The 12,751-nt window shown below is 42.3% G+C and overlaps 1 protein-coding gene across 1 annotated transcript in view; it reads left to right on the forward strand.

Annotated features, from left to right (window-relative positions):
• The window catches only part of MTA3 (metastasis associated 1 family member 3), a 156,987-nt gene that overhangs the window by 56,006 nt on the left and 88,230 nt on the right, over positions 1-12,751 (forward strand). Inside the window, exon 5 of the mRNA XM_006022846.2 lies at positions 387-489. Within this exon, the coding sequence (XP_006022908.1) occupies positions 387-489 (103 nt within the window). The remainder of the gene's footprint in view (positions 1-386; positions 490-12,751) is intronic.

Raw genomic sequence — 12,751 nt, forward strand, 5'->3', positions numbered from 1 at the left:
TTCAGCAGGGTTTTCCATCGTGAGGCATATTCAAAACAGAGAAATAGTATTTGTTTACTAAAACAGTATCAGTATACTATTAGTTTTTTCTTGTGGTTAGGATGCAGTTTAAAAATACAGTGGGAAATTGAGCCAATGCTTCAGCTGCATGACCAGGTTTATTAGACTTCTTTCATTCAATACCTTCTTTAAAAAAGTTAAATTACTGATTTTAAGTGAGGAATTTAATAGCTGGTACAATATGTAATTTGAACGGATATAACTGTTAATTTTATTAAACCTTGTTCATAATTGAAGTACAACATGTCATTTAAACGTGGTGAAAGAAATGCACAGAGAACAATAATGTAAATAATAGTATTTTATCCCATTTACCTTTTTGACAGGAGAATTAGATGACAGAGAACAGGCAAAGCTGGAAGTAAAAGTATGGGATCCAGATAGCTCCCTTACAGATCGTCAGATTGACCAGTTTTTAGTTGTAGCACGGTAAGACTAAACTCCTAATCAAGAAAAATTCCTTGTCCAATTTCTTTAAATATTATAGGCCGCTATTTTTTCCCCTATCTGGCGTTCCATAGTATGTTTGCCATTCTGTGAACCTTTCTTTTTCCTTCACTTAGAATATAACTTGATACATTTCTATTAAAATATATGGGAAAAGGATATATTTCTGGATTTTGTTCAATCTTCATTTGCAGTTTGATGGCAGACATAAACTTTGTCATAACATTTTAATTCTGATATTCTCCTCTGATTCCACTTCTCCCTTAAAAAAATAAAGAAGGGTTTCATTACTAATATTTCAATCCGATACTATGGTGCATGGAATTAAAGACTGTAACATCAAGACTAACGTTATAATTAAAACCAGTGTACACAAATTGATTGATTGCAGAAGTTGCCATATTTGCATAAGAGTTCAGTTATTTTGAATGAATACTTAAGTAGAAGGCTTGAAATATGCCATGGTGATGTGATGCTTTATGTTTTGCTTCCAGAGGGAAAAGTACTGTTCAGTTTACTGTTATAAGCTATCCTAAATTCTGGGTGAGATTTCACAGACAGCTTTTTTTTTTTAATTAAAAAAAAAAAAAAATATTTAGTTTTCTAAAAATTGCGTGCTACCAGAAACAGCAAGCTTCTTCCATTGAAACAACAAATTAATGTTTATAATTTTCCCATTTCCTTGTCCTAAAATAAATGCTCGTAGTAAGTGGTATTGTTCCACCTATCAGGAATTAAGGAAGCAGGAAATCAATCAAGGCAAATGTAAAACTATCAGCTGAATCATTCTGTCAGTGTTTTTAGCTTCTCTGTGCCAGTAGCAGAGTGCAGTCCATGGCTTCTTAATCCAAAACCATTTTTTCCTGTTCCTCCTTGCTCTTGTTTTTTTCTTCTTTTTGGTCAACACGTCTGGTGAGGGAAAATCAGAGGGAAGCAGTGGGGAACTTCTGCTTCCAATTTCACAGCCTGTGCCATAGAAAGAAACAGGCATTGAATCATTGCTTTCCTCTGAATTCAGATGCCAGCCTACCGAGAATTGATCTGCCTCTAATAGGAAGTGCAGGCTGTTTCTGTGTCATAGTTCTAGACTTCTCTGCACTGTATTCTCCTTCCTGAGCAACAGCATGATGTTCTCACCACCAAATACCCTCCCTAGCAAGGGGAAGGCTGAATGCCTCCAGAATAACCTACGGCATTATGTCCTTGAGGAAACCAGAGTTTTTAAGGAATCTGAAAGAGGGTTCTGTACTACCTCCACTAAGCCAGCCTGCAGAGATGCAGAGCTGAGCAGCTTGGATGCCTTAAAATAACATTCTGCAGCATCTCCACTAAGCTGACCACATGGGAAACTGATGAAGCACATGCTTTGTTGGAACACTTTCTGAAGAGCTCACCACATCACCCTCAGGTTTTGCCCCTCTTATAAGCCTTCTGAGAAGCTGCAGTAGTGCACGAAGGTATCTAAGTGCTTCCAGAAAAGGACACACCTGAAAGCTAAAGGAAAAAAGAGCTATTGAGATGCCGAAAAGAAGAGCGCATGAGCTTGTGTATGTCTGCAGAATGTGTCACTTTGCTACCCTTCAAGTGTACCTTGTGGGTCACTGCACAGAGGTGGAATCAGAGGGTCACAGTATTTTCTTAGGACCTGGTAAACCCCTCTCTCTGGAAGATTCCTCTGTGATACGGAGTGTCTTATGCATAGCCAGTTATTCATATCTATCTGAGACCTTATAGAATAGCAGTTGCTGATGTCTGAATGCCACCTGCTATCCCAAAAGTGGGTTCTCCCATTTGCCCAATTAGCCAGGCTGCTTCCCAGCTGGCAAGCACTCATTCAGGCTTCCTTCATACACACAGCCCCAGGTTGTAAGATCAGAACTTTTTTGCATTCAGTCATTCTGTGGCAGTTTCTTGTACATTTCTGGAGAAACAGTTCTCAGGCATAAGCTTCAGATGTTGGAATGGCTTTAGGTCTCTTTCTGAATCACTTTCCTTGCAGGCATAATCACATTTTGATTTCCTGTGGCTTTATGTACAGTGGAGCACTAAGAAACATTCTGTCTGGCCTGGGGATATACTTCAGAATGGCTTAGCAGAAAAAAAATACCCTAAATCGCTGAAGTCCCAGTCAAGACTGCTGTTACTGGAAATCTGTTATCCTAGCCAGGCTCCCAACAAAGGAGAGAATTTTGTTCATGTACCTGTACATTTGGTGGCCTGGCAATAAGAAGATATTATTGGGAACTGCTTTAGGATATTGCCTTTTCAGTCTAAAGAGACTGGATATGGGATTGCCAATTAATAGCAGGTAGTCAGGTTAAGTATTTCCCTGTAGGAGGAGATTGCTTTCTCACCGACATTTTTTCCCTGTTACCTGAACTCACCTCAGGGGAGCGCCTTACTCTATCCTAGAGAGATACCTGTCTTGCTGTCCTGTGTTGCACACAAGAGTTGGCAGTCGATTTTCCTTTTTATTGCCATAAGCAGTAGTCTCACTGTCAGTTATATTTACCAGAAGCTACAGTTGTTGTTATCTTTTTTACCCTGAGGATAATTTGGTTGCTCTTGCAGGTTAGACCAGAGGTTTTTACCATGGGGATCCTTGTCCTTTCTGCATTGCTAAATGACTAGGGCAGTGCTTCCCAACTAGATTTCACAACCTCAAATGGGGCCATACCACTTACAAGTGAGATCATAAGAACTTCGCAGTTGGAAAAGTTGCGTCTCAGTCCCCAGAAAAACTGTGGTGGTTCTAGTGTGCTCAACAATTTGGAACCAAAGGTCTGATCTAACTGAACCTTTTGATTTCTGTTTTTCTGTTAGCTCAGTGTAAACTTACCATCGGTGTATTAAGAGTTACATATTTTGTTTTTTAGCACATCCCATTTTTGTACATATATTTTGGGGTGCAGTAAAATCATAAGTTAACATGGTCCACCAGGACATCTGTCTCAGGGTAATCAGCTAAGCATCTGGTCAGTCTTTTCAGAGGGCTCATTTCTCATCAGATATATGCATCTGTTTGTGGTTTCCTCTTTCTCTTTTCCATGATTTTTTAGGGTTAATGCAAAGTATCCATTATGCAGATCAGTTCGTTGACTGGTTTTCTGCTTCAATTCTGTTTCCCTGTTCCTGTGGAAGAAAAATCTCATGTTTGTTGTTACTTATTATTTCACATAAAGCAAATCTTTCCCATCTGTGTGTGTTTTATTAATGTTTCTTCCATCTGCCTACAGTGAAAATCTGATGTATAATGGAGGGGTTGTGGGGAAGTGGAACATTACGGTACAATAATTCTGTTTGTCTTAGTGCTTATTCTCTCTTCTCCATCTTTGCCACCCACTGTCTGTGTCCTTTTCATAGTAGGTGATAATTTCTATTATCTGTTGGTTTGTATTGGTGTTGAGTTATATAAAAGTGTTCCTGATAAGTGGAGATATAATGCTTATTCTATGAGTTTACTGTACAAAGTGACAGAGTAAGTATTGATGCATCAATAGTAATGTTCCTTATATCACTTGAAAAAAATGTGCTACTCTTTGATATAACAAAATAAAAACATTTTTAAAGGGCTGTTCAGTGGTTCTAATAATTTTTTCCTTCATCCTTGCAGAATTCAAACCTACTTGATTCTGTGCTGTATCTCAGTTTTCTGCTGAATATAGTTACAATAATTCTCTGAGTTTATTGTTCAGAAAATTGCCAATTCAATCCTAACACTGTGCTGATTTTTTTTATTCCATTCAGACAGGGAAAATTTAGAGGAAATAAAAAGCTCGTTAAATAGGCAATTAAATTAATGGCAGAAATGGCAAAACTGTGTAAATGTGCTAGGTTCACTGTGGGGGATAATTGTGACTACCAATCCAGTACCAAAAAACAGGGATGAACAGTAGCACCTATTGAGAGTCGGATAGTTTGGAAATAAAAAGTATGTTTACTGTACGTTTTAGTCTGTTAGTAGTATTGTTTCTTCTGCCCACGTACTGTCTGGCATTAACACCTGTCTGTCTTTGCATATTTTGTACCATTGGATTTTATCTTCACTAAATTACTTTAAAAGTGACTAATTTACAAGCGCAGGTTAAATTTCCACCTTCTCTTTATACCTACCATGCAGAATTTGCCACACTGCCTTCTAGTGAAAAAATAGCTTTGTAAAAATCATAACCATGTTCAGCAGAAGCACTTTCAGCTTCCCAGTATCTGAATTTTACCTCTTCTTTTTGCTTTGGGAATAAACTCCATCACAGATTTTTCTTCCTCTTTGAAATTACATGAAGGGGTGGGTCCACAACAAATGGTTTACCCAGTATCTTCTGAATTTTTTACTGTTCCTGAGTTTTAAAATTTTGAATGCAACCAGTTCAGACTTGTTGCATGTCCCCTCTTCAGCCACCTGATAACACTGATGAGGTTCAAATGGGAAATATATGGGACATAATAATAACCATTTTTCACCTTTTTCCAAAGCCCGCAAACAGTTTCCCTTCTGTGGAAAGAATAAAAGTAGGCAACATTTACTCTGTTGTCATGTCATAAGATAGCAAAAAGTGGGAATAATGAAGCCCAACACTGCACATACAGTTAGTTGCTTTAGAAATGACAGGAAAGATGCATGTTCTGGAACAGCAATATTTCATTATCAATAGACTCCGTGGGCGCATCCAGACAAGTCCACATGCGTGGTATGCGGTGCTGCAGACCCGTCTGCAGTGCTGCCGTCTGTATGCACCACGCATGGACATCCCGGTGTCAAAAAATGGGGCAATGCAGGAACGTTCCCTGGGGACAAATAGCAGTGGCACAACTATGTGCCATTGCTGTTTATCCCCAGGGAAATGCATGTGTGTGCTCATCTGGACGTACCCTTTGTGTCACATTTTGTTTTATCCAGTAATTGAAAATCTCAGGTCTTTTTTCCAGACATAATTATCATTGTGCTGATGACATGCATAAACTCTTCATTTTATTTATTTATTTATTTCTATCCATTTTTAAGGATTTGGTATATTGAAATAGTCTTACATTTAGGAAACAGCACTGACTGAACAATTTTGTAGACAAGAATGAGAGAAGCCCTTTTATAGGTCTGCTTCCATGAGGTAGAGAGGTATTATTGACCCAATAAAGGGCAAAATAAAAGTGAAAAATCTTTCTTTATGAGTGAACTCTAACTAAATATACTCTACAAAGCTGTGGACCAGTGCATAAAAGGATAATGGCATTATAATTGTCTTTTAACTTGCAGCCCAAATAGTGTAAAAATGAATTCTACAGTGATTCCAGTTTTCGTGTGGAGGATAACATTCTTTCCTAATGCTGGTAATTGTTGTAAAGTTCAGTCTTAAAATTATAGTGTTCTGATACCTTCTTACTTTTTTCTTTCTTTCTTGTCACAACTGTAACCTAATTTTTAGCAGTCACCATATTAAGACATTTAAAATCAGGGACTAGGGCCAGCCACTGTTGTAATATTAACTGAAAATTTGGCCTATTCCCATATTAATCTCTAATGTTTCAGTGAATATTAGCTTTTAAGTATATTGCTAATGCAGAATTAGATACGGGAATGAAAATAAAAGCATAGAGATTGGAGAAGAAGGTGGAAAAGCTACATTGGTCCAGGACTCGAGTAAACTAAATGTGTCATGCCCTGCCCTGCCCTATTTTTCTAGAGTCTACTCTTTTAATTTGTGATGCCTTGTGGCTCCCCCTGATCTTGGAAACAGAAGCTGTTTGTGATATTGACATTCCTGTGAGATTCCAATGCCATTCCTGTTTTGTAGGGCATGGGGCCCCATACAAGATAACTTCTTTAAATGGAGACGGTCAGTCTGGACATTACACTTCTCACTGACATTCTGCTGTTATGCAAACAGTTTATAAAATCACGCTACAAATTTTGGAGCAAACATTTGTATTTTTGACTGGAGTTGATATACCACGAAGTTCATTGTTTGTGTCTTAGTAGTGGGATTGTTGGCATCTATTTTTGTTTTACAGATCTTTCAGAAAGAACAGAGGAAGAGGGAGCCACTTCCTATTTAGGAACATCTGATTGTGAAATTCCAATTGCAGCAGGGCAACATATAATAAAATGCAACGTGCACTTCCCTTGTCTCCTCTTTCATCCCTTCCCTCCTTCCCTATCTGAGATACAGATGCTTTTCATTTGCTTTCCTTCTGTAACCTGTCCAGTGATTACATCCCATCCGTCTTTCCCATTTCAGTTTTTTTTTCTCATCCTTTTTCCTCACTCTTTGCCCTAACATCTCAATAATCTTCTGGATCTTTCAACTCTCAGTAGAAGTGTGCTTTAGTTTCTCTCAGCTCAGAATACCCCACTGGTTAGTAACTGCTCCTTTTCTCTTTCCTCTCTAATATTGAGATGAATATTGAACTTACTGTTCAGAGTTGCTGTCTGGAGTCCCTCTACTCTGGTTATATCTTTGATCTTTTCTACTCTGGCTTAATTTGATTCTACTTCACTGAAACCACTCTGGCCAAAGTCTTTCTTCCTAGGCAGAGCTCTATGTTCCAGTACAAGAAACAGTGTTCTGTCCTCAATGTATGCCTTGGAAAGTGACCCCGCTCCTCTGGACATCTCTCCCTTGACCTTCTGTAACTCTGTCCTCTTCTTGCTCTTTCATCCCTTCAGTGACTCCTTTAGAGGATCCTTCAAGTTTGAGTGGAGATGCCACAGGACACTCCTTAGTCCAGGGATGGGCAATTATTTTGGCTGGAGGGCAGCTTAATGTGTTTTGGCGAGCTGTTGAGGGCTGCAAAGGTAGCCCTGCCCCTTGATAGGTGCCCCGCTCTCTGGTCGCCATCTTGGGATCAGAAATCCTGCCCCTTGCCCCCGAAAGTACTCCTTTTGGGAAGGGGGTTTGCCATCTTGGAACAGGAAAAAGCCTCCAAATTATATGCTAAAAATCAAACATCTACAATAACATCTTTTAATTTTTTTTTTTTTTATTTTGTCTTGATTTGTGTGTGTTTGTGCTGTGTATATAGAGGTGATTGCATAATAGCTGAAAATGAAGTATTACCCTTGTATATTGTTGGGGGGAGGGGTGTGGGGGTATGGGTAAATGGGTATGGGGTTTTGGGGGGCTGTGGGTATATGTGTATGGGTGTGTATGTATGTGGGTTGTGGGGCAGGATATGAGTGTGGATGTGTGTAGGGGCTTGGTGGGGGTGTGGGTAGGTGTGGGATGGGTGGGTGAGTATGGGGTTTGTGGGGGGTCTGTGGGTATGGGGTTTGTGGGGCTGTGTGTTTGCGTGGATGTGTGGGTGGATATGAGGCATCTGGAATATATGGGTATCTGGGGGAGTTGTGGGGTGTGTGAAGGAGGGACAGTGCCTGGGAGAGTGTGTGTGCAGGGGGTGTGGGTGCATGTCTATGGTGGGGGGGGGGCCTACAAACATGCCTTCCCCGTTGCGCACAGCTCCTTCCACCAACAGCAGCAGCAGGCAGAGCCCCTTGGCAGTGCGCAGTTCCGACAAGCCCCAGGACTACACATGGCTGGGCCACTGGCTCCATCACACAGTGCTCATGTGCCTGAGCCCTGAGCTGCCGGGGGGAGTCCTGCACAATGGAACCAGCAGATCATGGGGCTTGGCAAGGGCACCAGGGGGAGGGGCAGAGCTGGCCTGGCTCCATAGCACGGAGATCTCCACCATTCCCCATGACCTACGCATAGCAGTGGCTGGGGTCAAGCTGCCAGCTCCATCATGTGGGGCTCCCCCCAGAGGTGCGCGGCTCGCTCAGAGGTACGTGGCTCAGGTGGAGAACCTAGGAATTGCATGCAAGCTCCGTGCAATGGAGCCAGGTGGACCCTATGCCTCTGCTGCCCCAGGCTCCATGTTCCTGCTGCCCCAGGCTCTGGGCTCTGTGTTCCTGCTGCCCTGCTCTGGGTCCCTGCCGGCCCTGGCCCCAGGGTACCAGTGCGGACCCCACACACCTGCTAAGCTGCCGCTTCGCTCCTGCCCACTGCTGCTGCCACTTACCTACCTGTGGGGCCAGGGTCAGGACTGTCCTGTGGGTGAGGGTGGGAGTGCAGTGTGCACTGCCCCCGCAGGAATGAGTGGGACTCAGCCCCAAGCCAGCATAGTAGGAGCAGCCTGGGACCAGGCCAGATTTAGTGAATTGGTAGGCACCTGCCTGCGGACCAGAAGAAATCGTGAATTGGTAGGCACCCGCCCTCAGGCCATATTTTGCCCACCCCTGCCTTAGTCTCTTTTTTCTTGTTATACCTTATATCTGGGGACTCTCAACTACAAACCCAAATTCCACTGCCATCCCAATGCTGATAGCTTACAGCTCTGCCTCAGCTGTAGGTTTGTCTTCTTCCATTTAAACCAAAACACTTGTTGATGTCTTGTGTATTGATCAACACATACTAAGTGTGGCTAAAACAGGGCTTTTATTTTCCTCCACACCCAAATCAATTTTCCCTACCTATTCTTGATCACTATGGGTGACATTACCAATTTACCTGTCCTCTGAGCCCAAAACCTGGACATTATCTTCAACTTGAATTTCCCTTTAGGTCTCTACAGCAGACTGTGTCTAGATCTTGCCAATTCTTTCTGTAAAACATCTCCAAGATACAGCCTTTACTTATCCACACAACTACAACTCTTATCCAGACTCTTATCATTTAACTCCTTGATTACTGCAATTTCCCCTTCTCTAGCCTTAACAAGTACAGTCTTTTCCTGCTCATATATATTTACATTTTACTGCAAAGATCTTTCTCCAGGTTTGTTCCTTTTTGATTACTCTGCCATCTTCTCCTTATGTACTGCATCAAACAGAAGCTTCTTGCACTTTGAGGGTCCTTTATGGTTAATTTCCCCCATATCAGTCTTCTCATTCAGGATTGGGGTATCATCTCTTGCCTCCAGTTAGCCAGTGAGGCTGCTTACAGACATAAAAAAAACAAAATAAGATGATACTTTATTTTAAACTCCGCGCAGCCCTGCACCAAGCCCAGCACATGCCCAAAAGAGTGATTGCGCTAATTTAACTCGGCTCACCCAACGTCTGTATAGATTGGGCATTTCAATGTGGCTTTTTTGGTGCTTTTATTTAACAGCTGATTGACTCAACTATTAGATAAAAGTACCAAAAAGCCATGCTGAAGCACGCAGTCTGTACAGATGTTGCAGAGCCAGGTCAAACTAACATTATGCTGCTTCTGATAAAGTGCAGTTTGTTTGGTTTTTTTCACGTCCGTCAACAGCCTAAAGTTAACATCCATCATCCAGCTGCTAAATTGTCAAGCAGCTATCTTCATGCTTTCTTCAGTGCTGCATGAGTTACTCATGTTTGCTTCAAATTCTTCCTTATTACTCTTTTTCTATGATACCTGCCAAAAAAAAAAAACCTTGGCAAAGATTAGGCAGCTTGTATGTTGACACAGCAGTTGACAACCAGACTGTCATACTGTTTGATGTTGTCTTGTTATTTCCTTGTACTTCCCTATTTGTCTTTCTCCATCTGTTATCTATTAGAGGGCAACCTATGGCCCTCAGCCTGGATCATTGTTTCATTGCTGATCCTGTTTCTATAGTGCTAGCAAAATGGTGTCTTCATTCAAGGTGTACTAGACATGCAATAGGAAGAGTAATAAATGTAATAATAATATGAATTGAACAGATTTTTATAACCTAATTTCAAATTGGCTTTATTCCTTGCAGTTTTGTGAAATAATAAGTAGTAATTTAAAGTAATTCTTAAATATTCCGTAACAGATGCATCATTAGATGTTGCCTGCATTTTATAATCAAATATCTCATGACTTGGTAGTGCTAGAAATTCTCTAGGAAGCTAGTTTTTCATGCACTAGTGATCAGTGATTAGGAAGAGAACTTTTTTTAGAATAACTTCTTTCTAGCCACGGTTATTTTAAAGGTTTGTTAGGTTTACTAGTTTTATATAACAACATAATCTTTTTAATAGCAAGTACATGCCAAATTTTTAGGTTTTTTGGCACCAGATTATCTTGGTCTGTTTCTTGTCTTCTGTAGCATTCCTCAGGAATGCTTGGAGAATGCTAGTTAATGTTAGCCTTAGGCCCACACTTAAGCCCAAACTGGCCAAGCCTCTATATTGAAAAACCCCTAAGCTGTAGCCCAGCAAGACACCGGAAGTTTTGCTGAATTTAAAGATGTGGGGTTAAGCCAGCCTTTCCCTGTAGTATATTTTGATCTTACCCAGGTGCTGCAGGCCACATACACCAGCCTGTTGTCCACGTTAAATCCCTTAAGGCTAGGGACAGATACACAAAGAGCCAGAGCCTGAATTGATTCAATCTTTGCAGGTTAATCTGACCTGCCTAGAGTGGACCAATTTGCAGGTGAGCAGACGTTCAGGAAATGGAGGCACATGCCTGCAGTGGCTCCGGCCAGAAGCCAGGGGGCACTAGAGTGTGCCCTGAGCTACAGGGAAGCTGTCCTGAGGGGGGAGCAGCATGGCCAGCCTCTGCAGTAGCCTCAAGTGAACTGGCCAGGGAGTGGGTTTAATTCCCCAGTAATTGTACCACCGGCACAGACCCGAGCTGGAGTCTGCCTGGTGCTTCTCCCTCGCTGTTTTAGTGGCAGAGTTGTGGCCAGAGGCCAGTCAGCATAGCTCCCTCCCACCCACAGTGCAGCCCCCTAACTGGGAAGAGGTTTGTGCTCCCTGGGAAACCATGACAGTGGCTACCACCCCCATCAGGGTCCCTGTGCCCTTGTTGCTCCAGCGGCAGCAGCAGGGGCGGGGGCACGGCCAGAGGCTGATTGCCATGGCCCCCTTAGGAGGGGTTATTTTCCCCCTCTCTCTGACGTCTGGCGGAGGGGGCAGGGAAAGAGTTTATCCTGCCACTCATGCTGCACAGGGAAAGATCTGCACAGGGAAACCCTCTGCCTCAGGGGTTATGCTGGCTGGCCTCTGGCCACGCCCCCACCCCTACCACTGCAGCAGCGAGGGGGAGCACCAGGCAGACCCTGATTCTGGTCCATGCCAGTGGGACTGTGGGGGTGAATTAAACCTTTCCCTGACCAGTTCACTTGAGGCTACTGCTGGTGCTGGCCACACCCCTGCCCCTGGAGCAGTGAGTAGAGAAATACCTGGCAGGTCCATGCTGGTGGGACAGGGGAAGGTGAGGGGAATAAATCTCCCCCCTGCCCCCCTTGTCTTGGGGGCGGGGTCTGGCCACGCCCCTACCCCTCCTCCGGCTACAAAGTAGAGGGGCGGAGCCAGTCCTGCTCTGCAGAGAGCACAGCTCCGCCCAGGGCAGCAGAGCATGCTGGGATGCTGGGGGACTCTGGTTTAACCTAAACCAGGAAGGGCTCTGGGACACAAGTTCTATAAACCGGTTTGAGCTCAATCAATTAAGTCTGATACTACATTCAACCAAGTTTATCTCAAACTGGTTTTGGCCATTTTGAAACTGGTTTATGTGCACTGAATGTCTGTTCTGTTACAGGTTTAAACCAGTTTCTGATCACTTACATTGGTTTATGTGCAACTTCTGTCCCTAGCCTAAATGTCCCTGTGGACATCTCTATTTAGAACCAAGTACAGAAAGAGTGACAGGCATTGGTGAAAAGAAAGAGCATTATACACAACACAGTTCTCCAGATCTCTTAAGTATTTCATACAGGCCTAGTTTTAAAAAGACATAGGTTTTTCTCCTTGCTCTGTATGTTACTTGACTATTAGTATTATGAATAAATATGACAAGTTATCAATTCCAAAGCTAATATTTCAACATGCTGCAAAAAATCCATGCACGGTTAGATGTTACTTTAATGCTGTTGTTGTGGAAAATAGCATTAATAGAGGGAAAATGCCTTAGGAAGCAGCACTATTGGAGTTATATAATCATACCAAATGCTGCTCACTGGTTCCATGAAAAATGAAACATTGCATGGTCAAAGAAAAGCAACTCACAGCAGTGTCAGTCTGTTCAGAGGTTGGCACCAGAAAACTATTGACTAATGTGATGTCAAAATACTACAGGATACTCGGTTCAAATAACATATTTATCACTTAACCTCTAAAAACTGGGCAAAACAACTTAATCCCAACCCATAACCTTAATTCTGCAATGTATGACTGATGCTCCAACCAGTACACACTGCATAAAAAGATGATGATTTTATTTCTTGTGGCTGCTTATTTTAGCACACCAGTGACTGAAATATACTGTATTTTCTCACATACATTATGCAACACTCCCCCCCCCCCCCA

The sequence above is a fragment of the Alligator sinensis genome, unplaced genomic scaffold (assembly GCF_000455745.1).
Source record: "Alligator sinensis unplaced genomic scaffold, ASM45574v1 scaffold377_1, whole genome shotgun sequence".
Taxonomy (NCBI): Eukaryota; Metazoa; Chordata; order Crocodylia; family Alligatoridae; genus Alligator; species Alligator sinensis.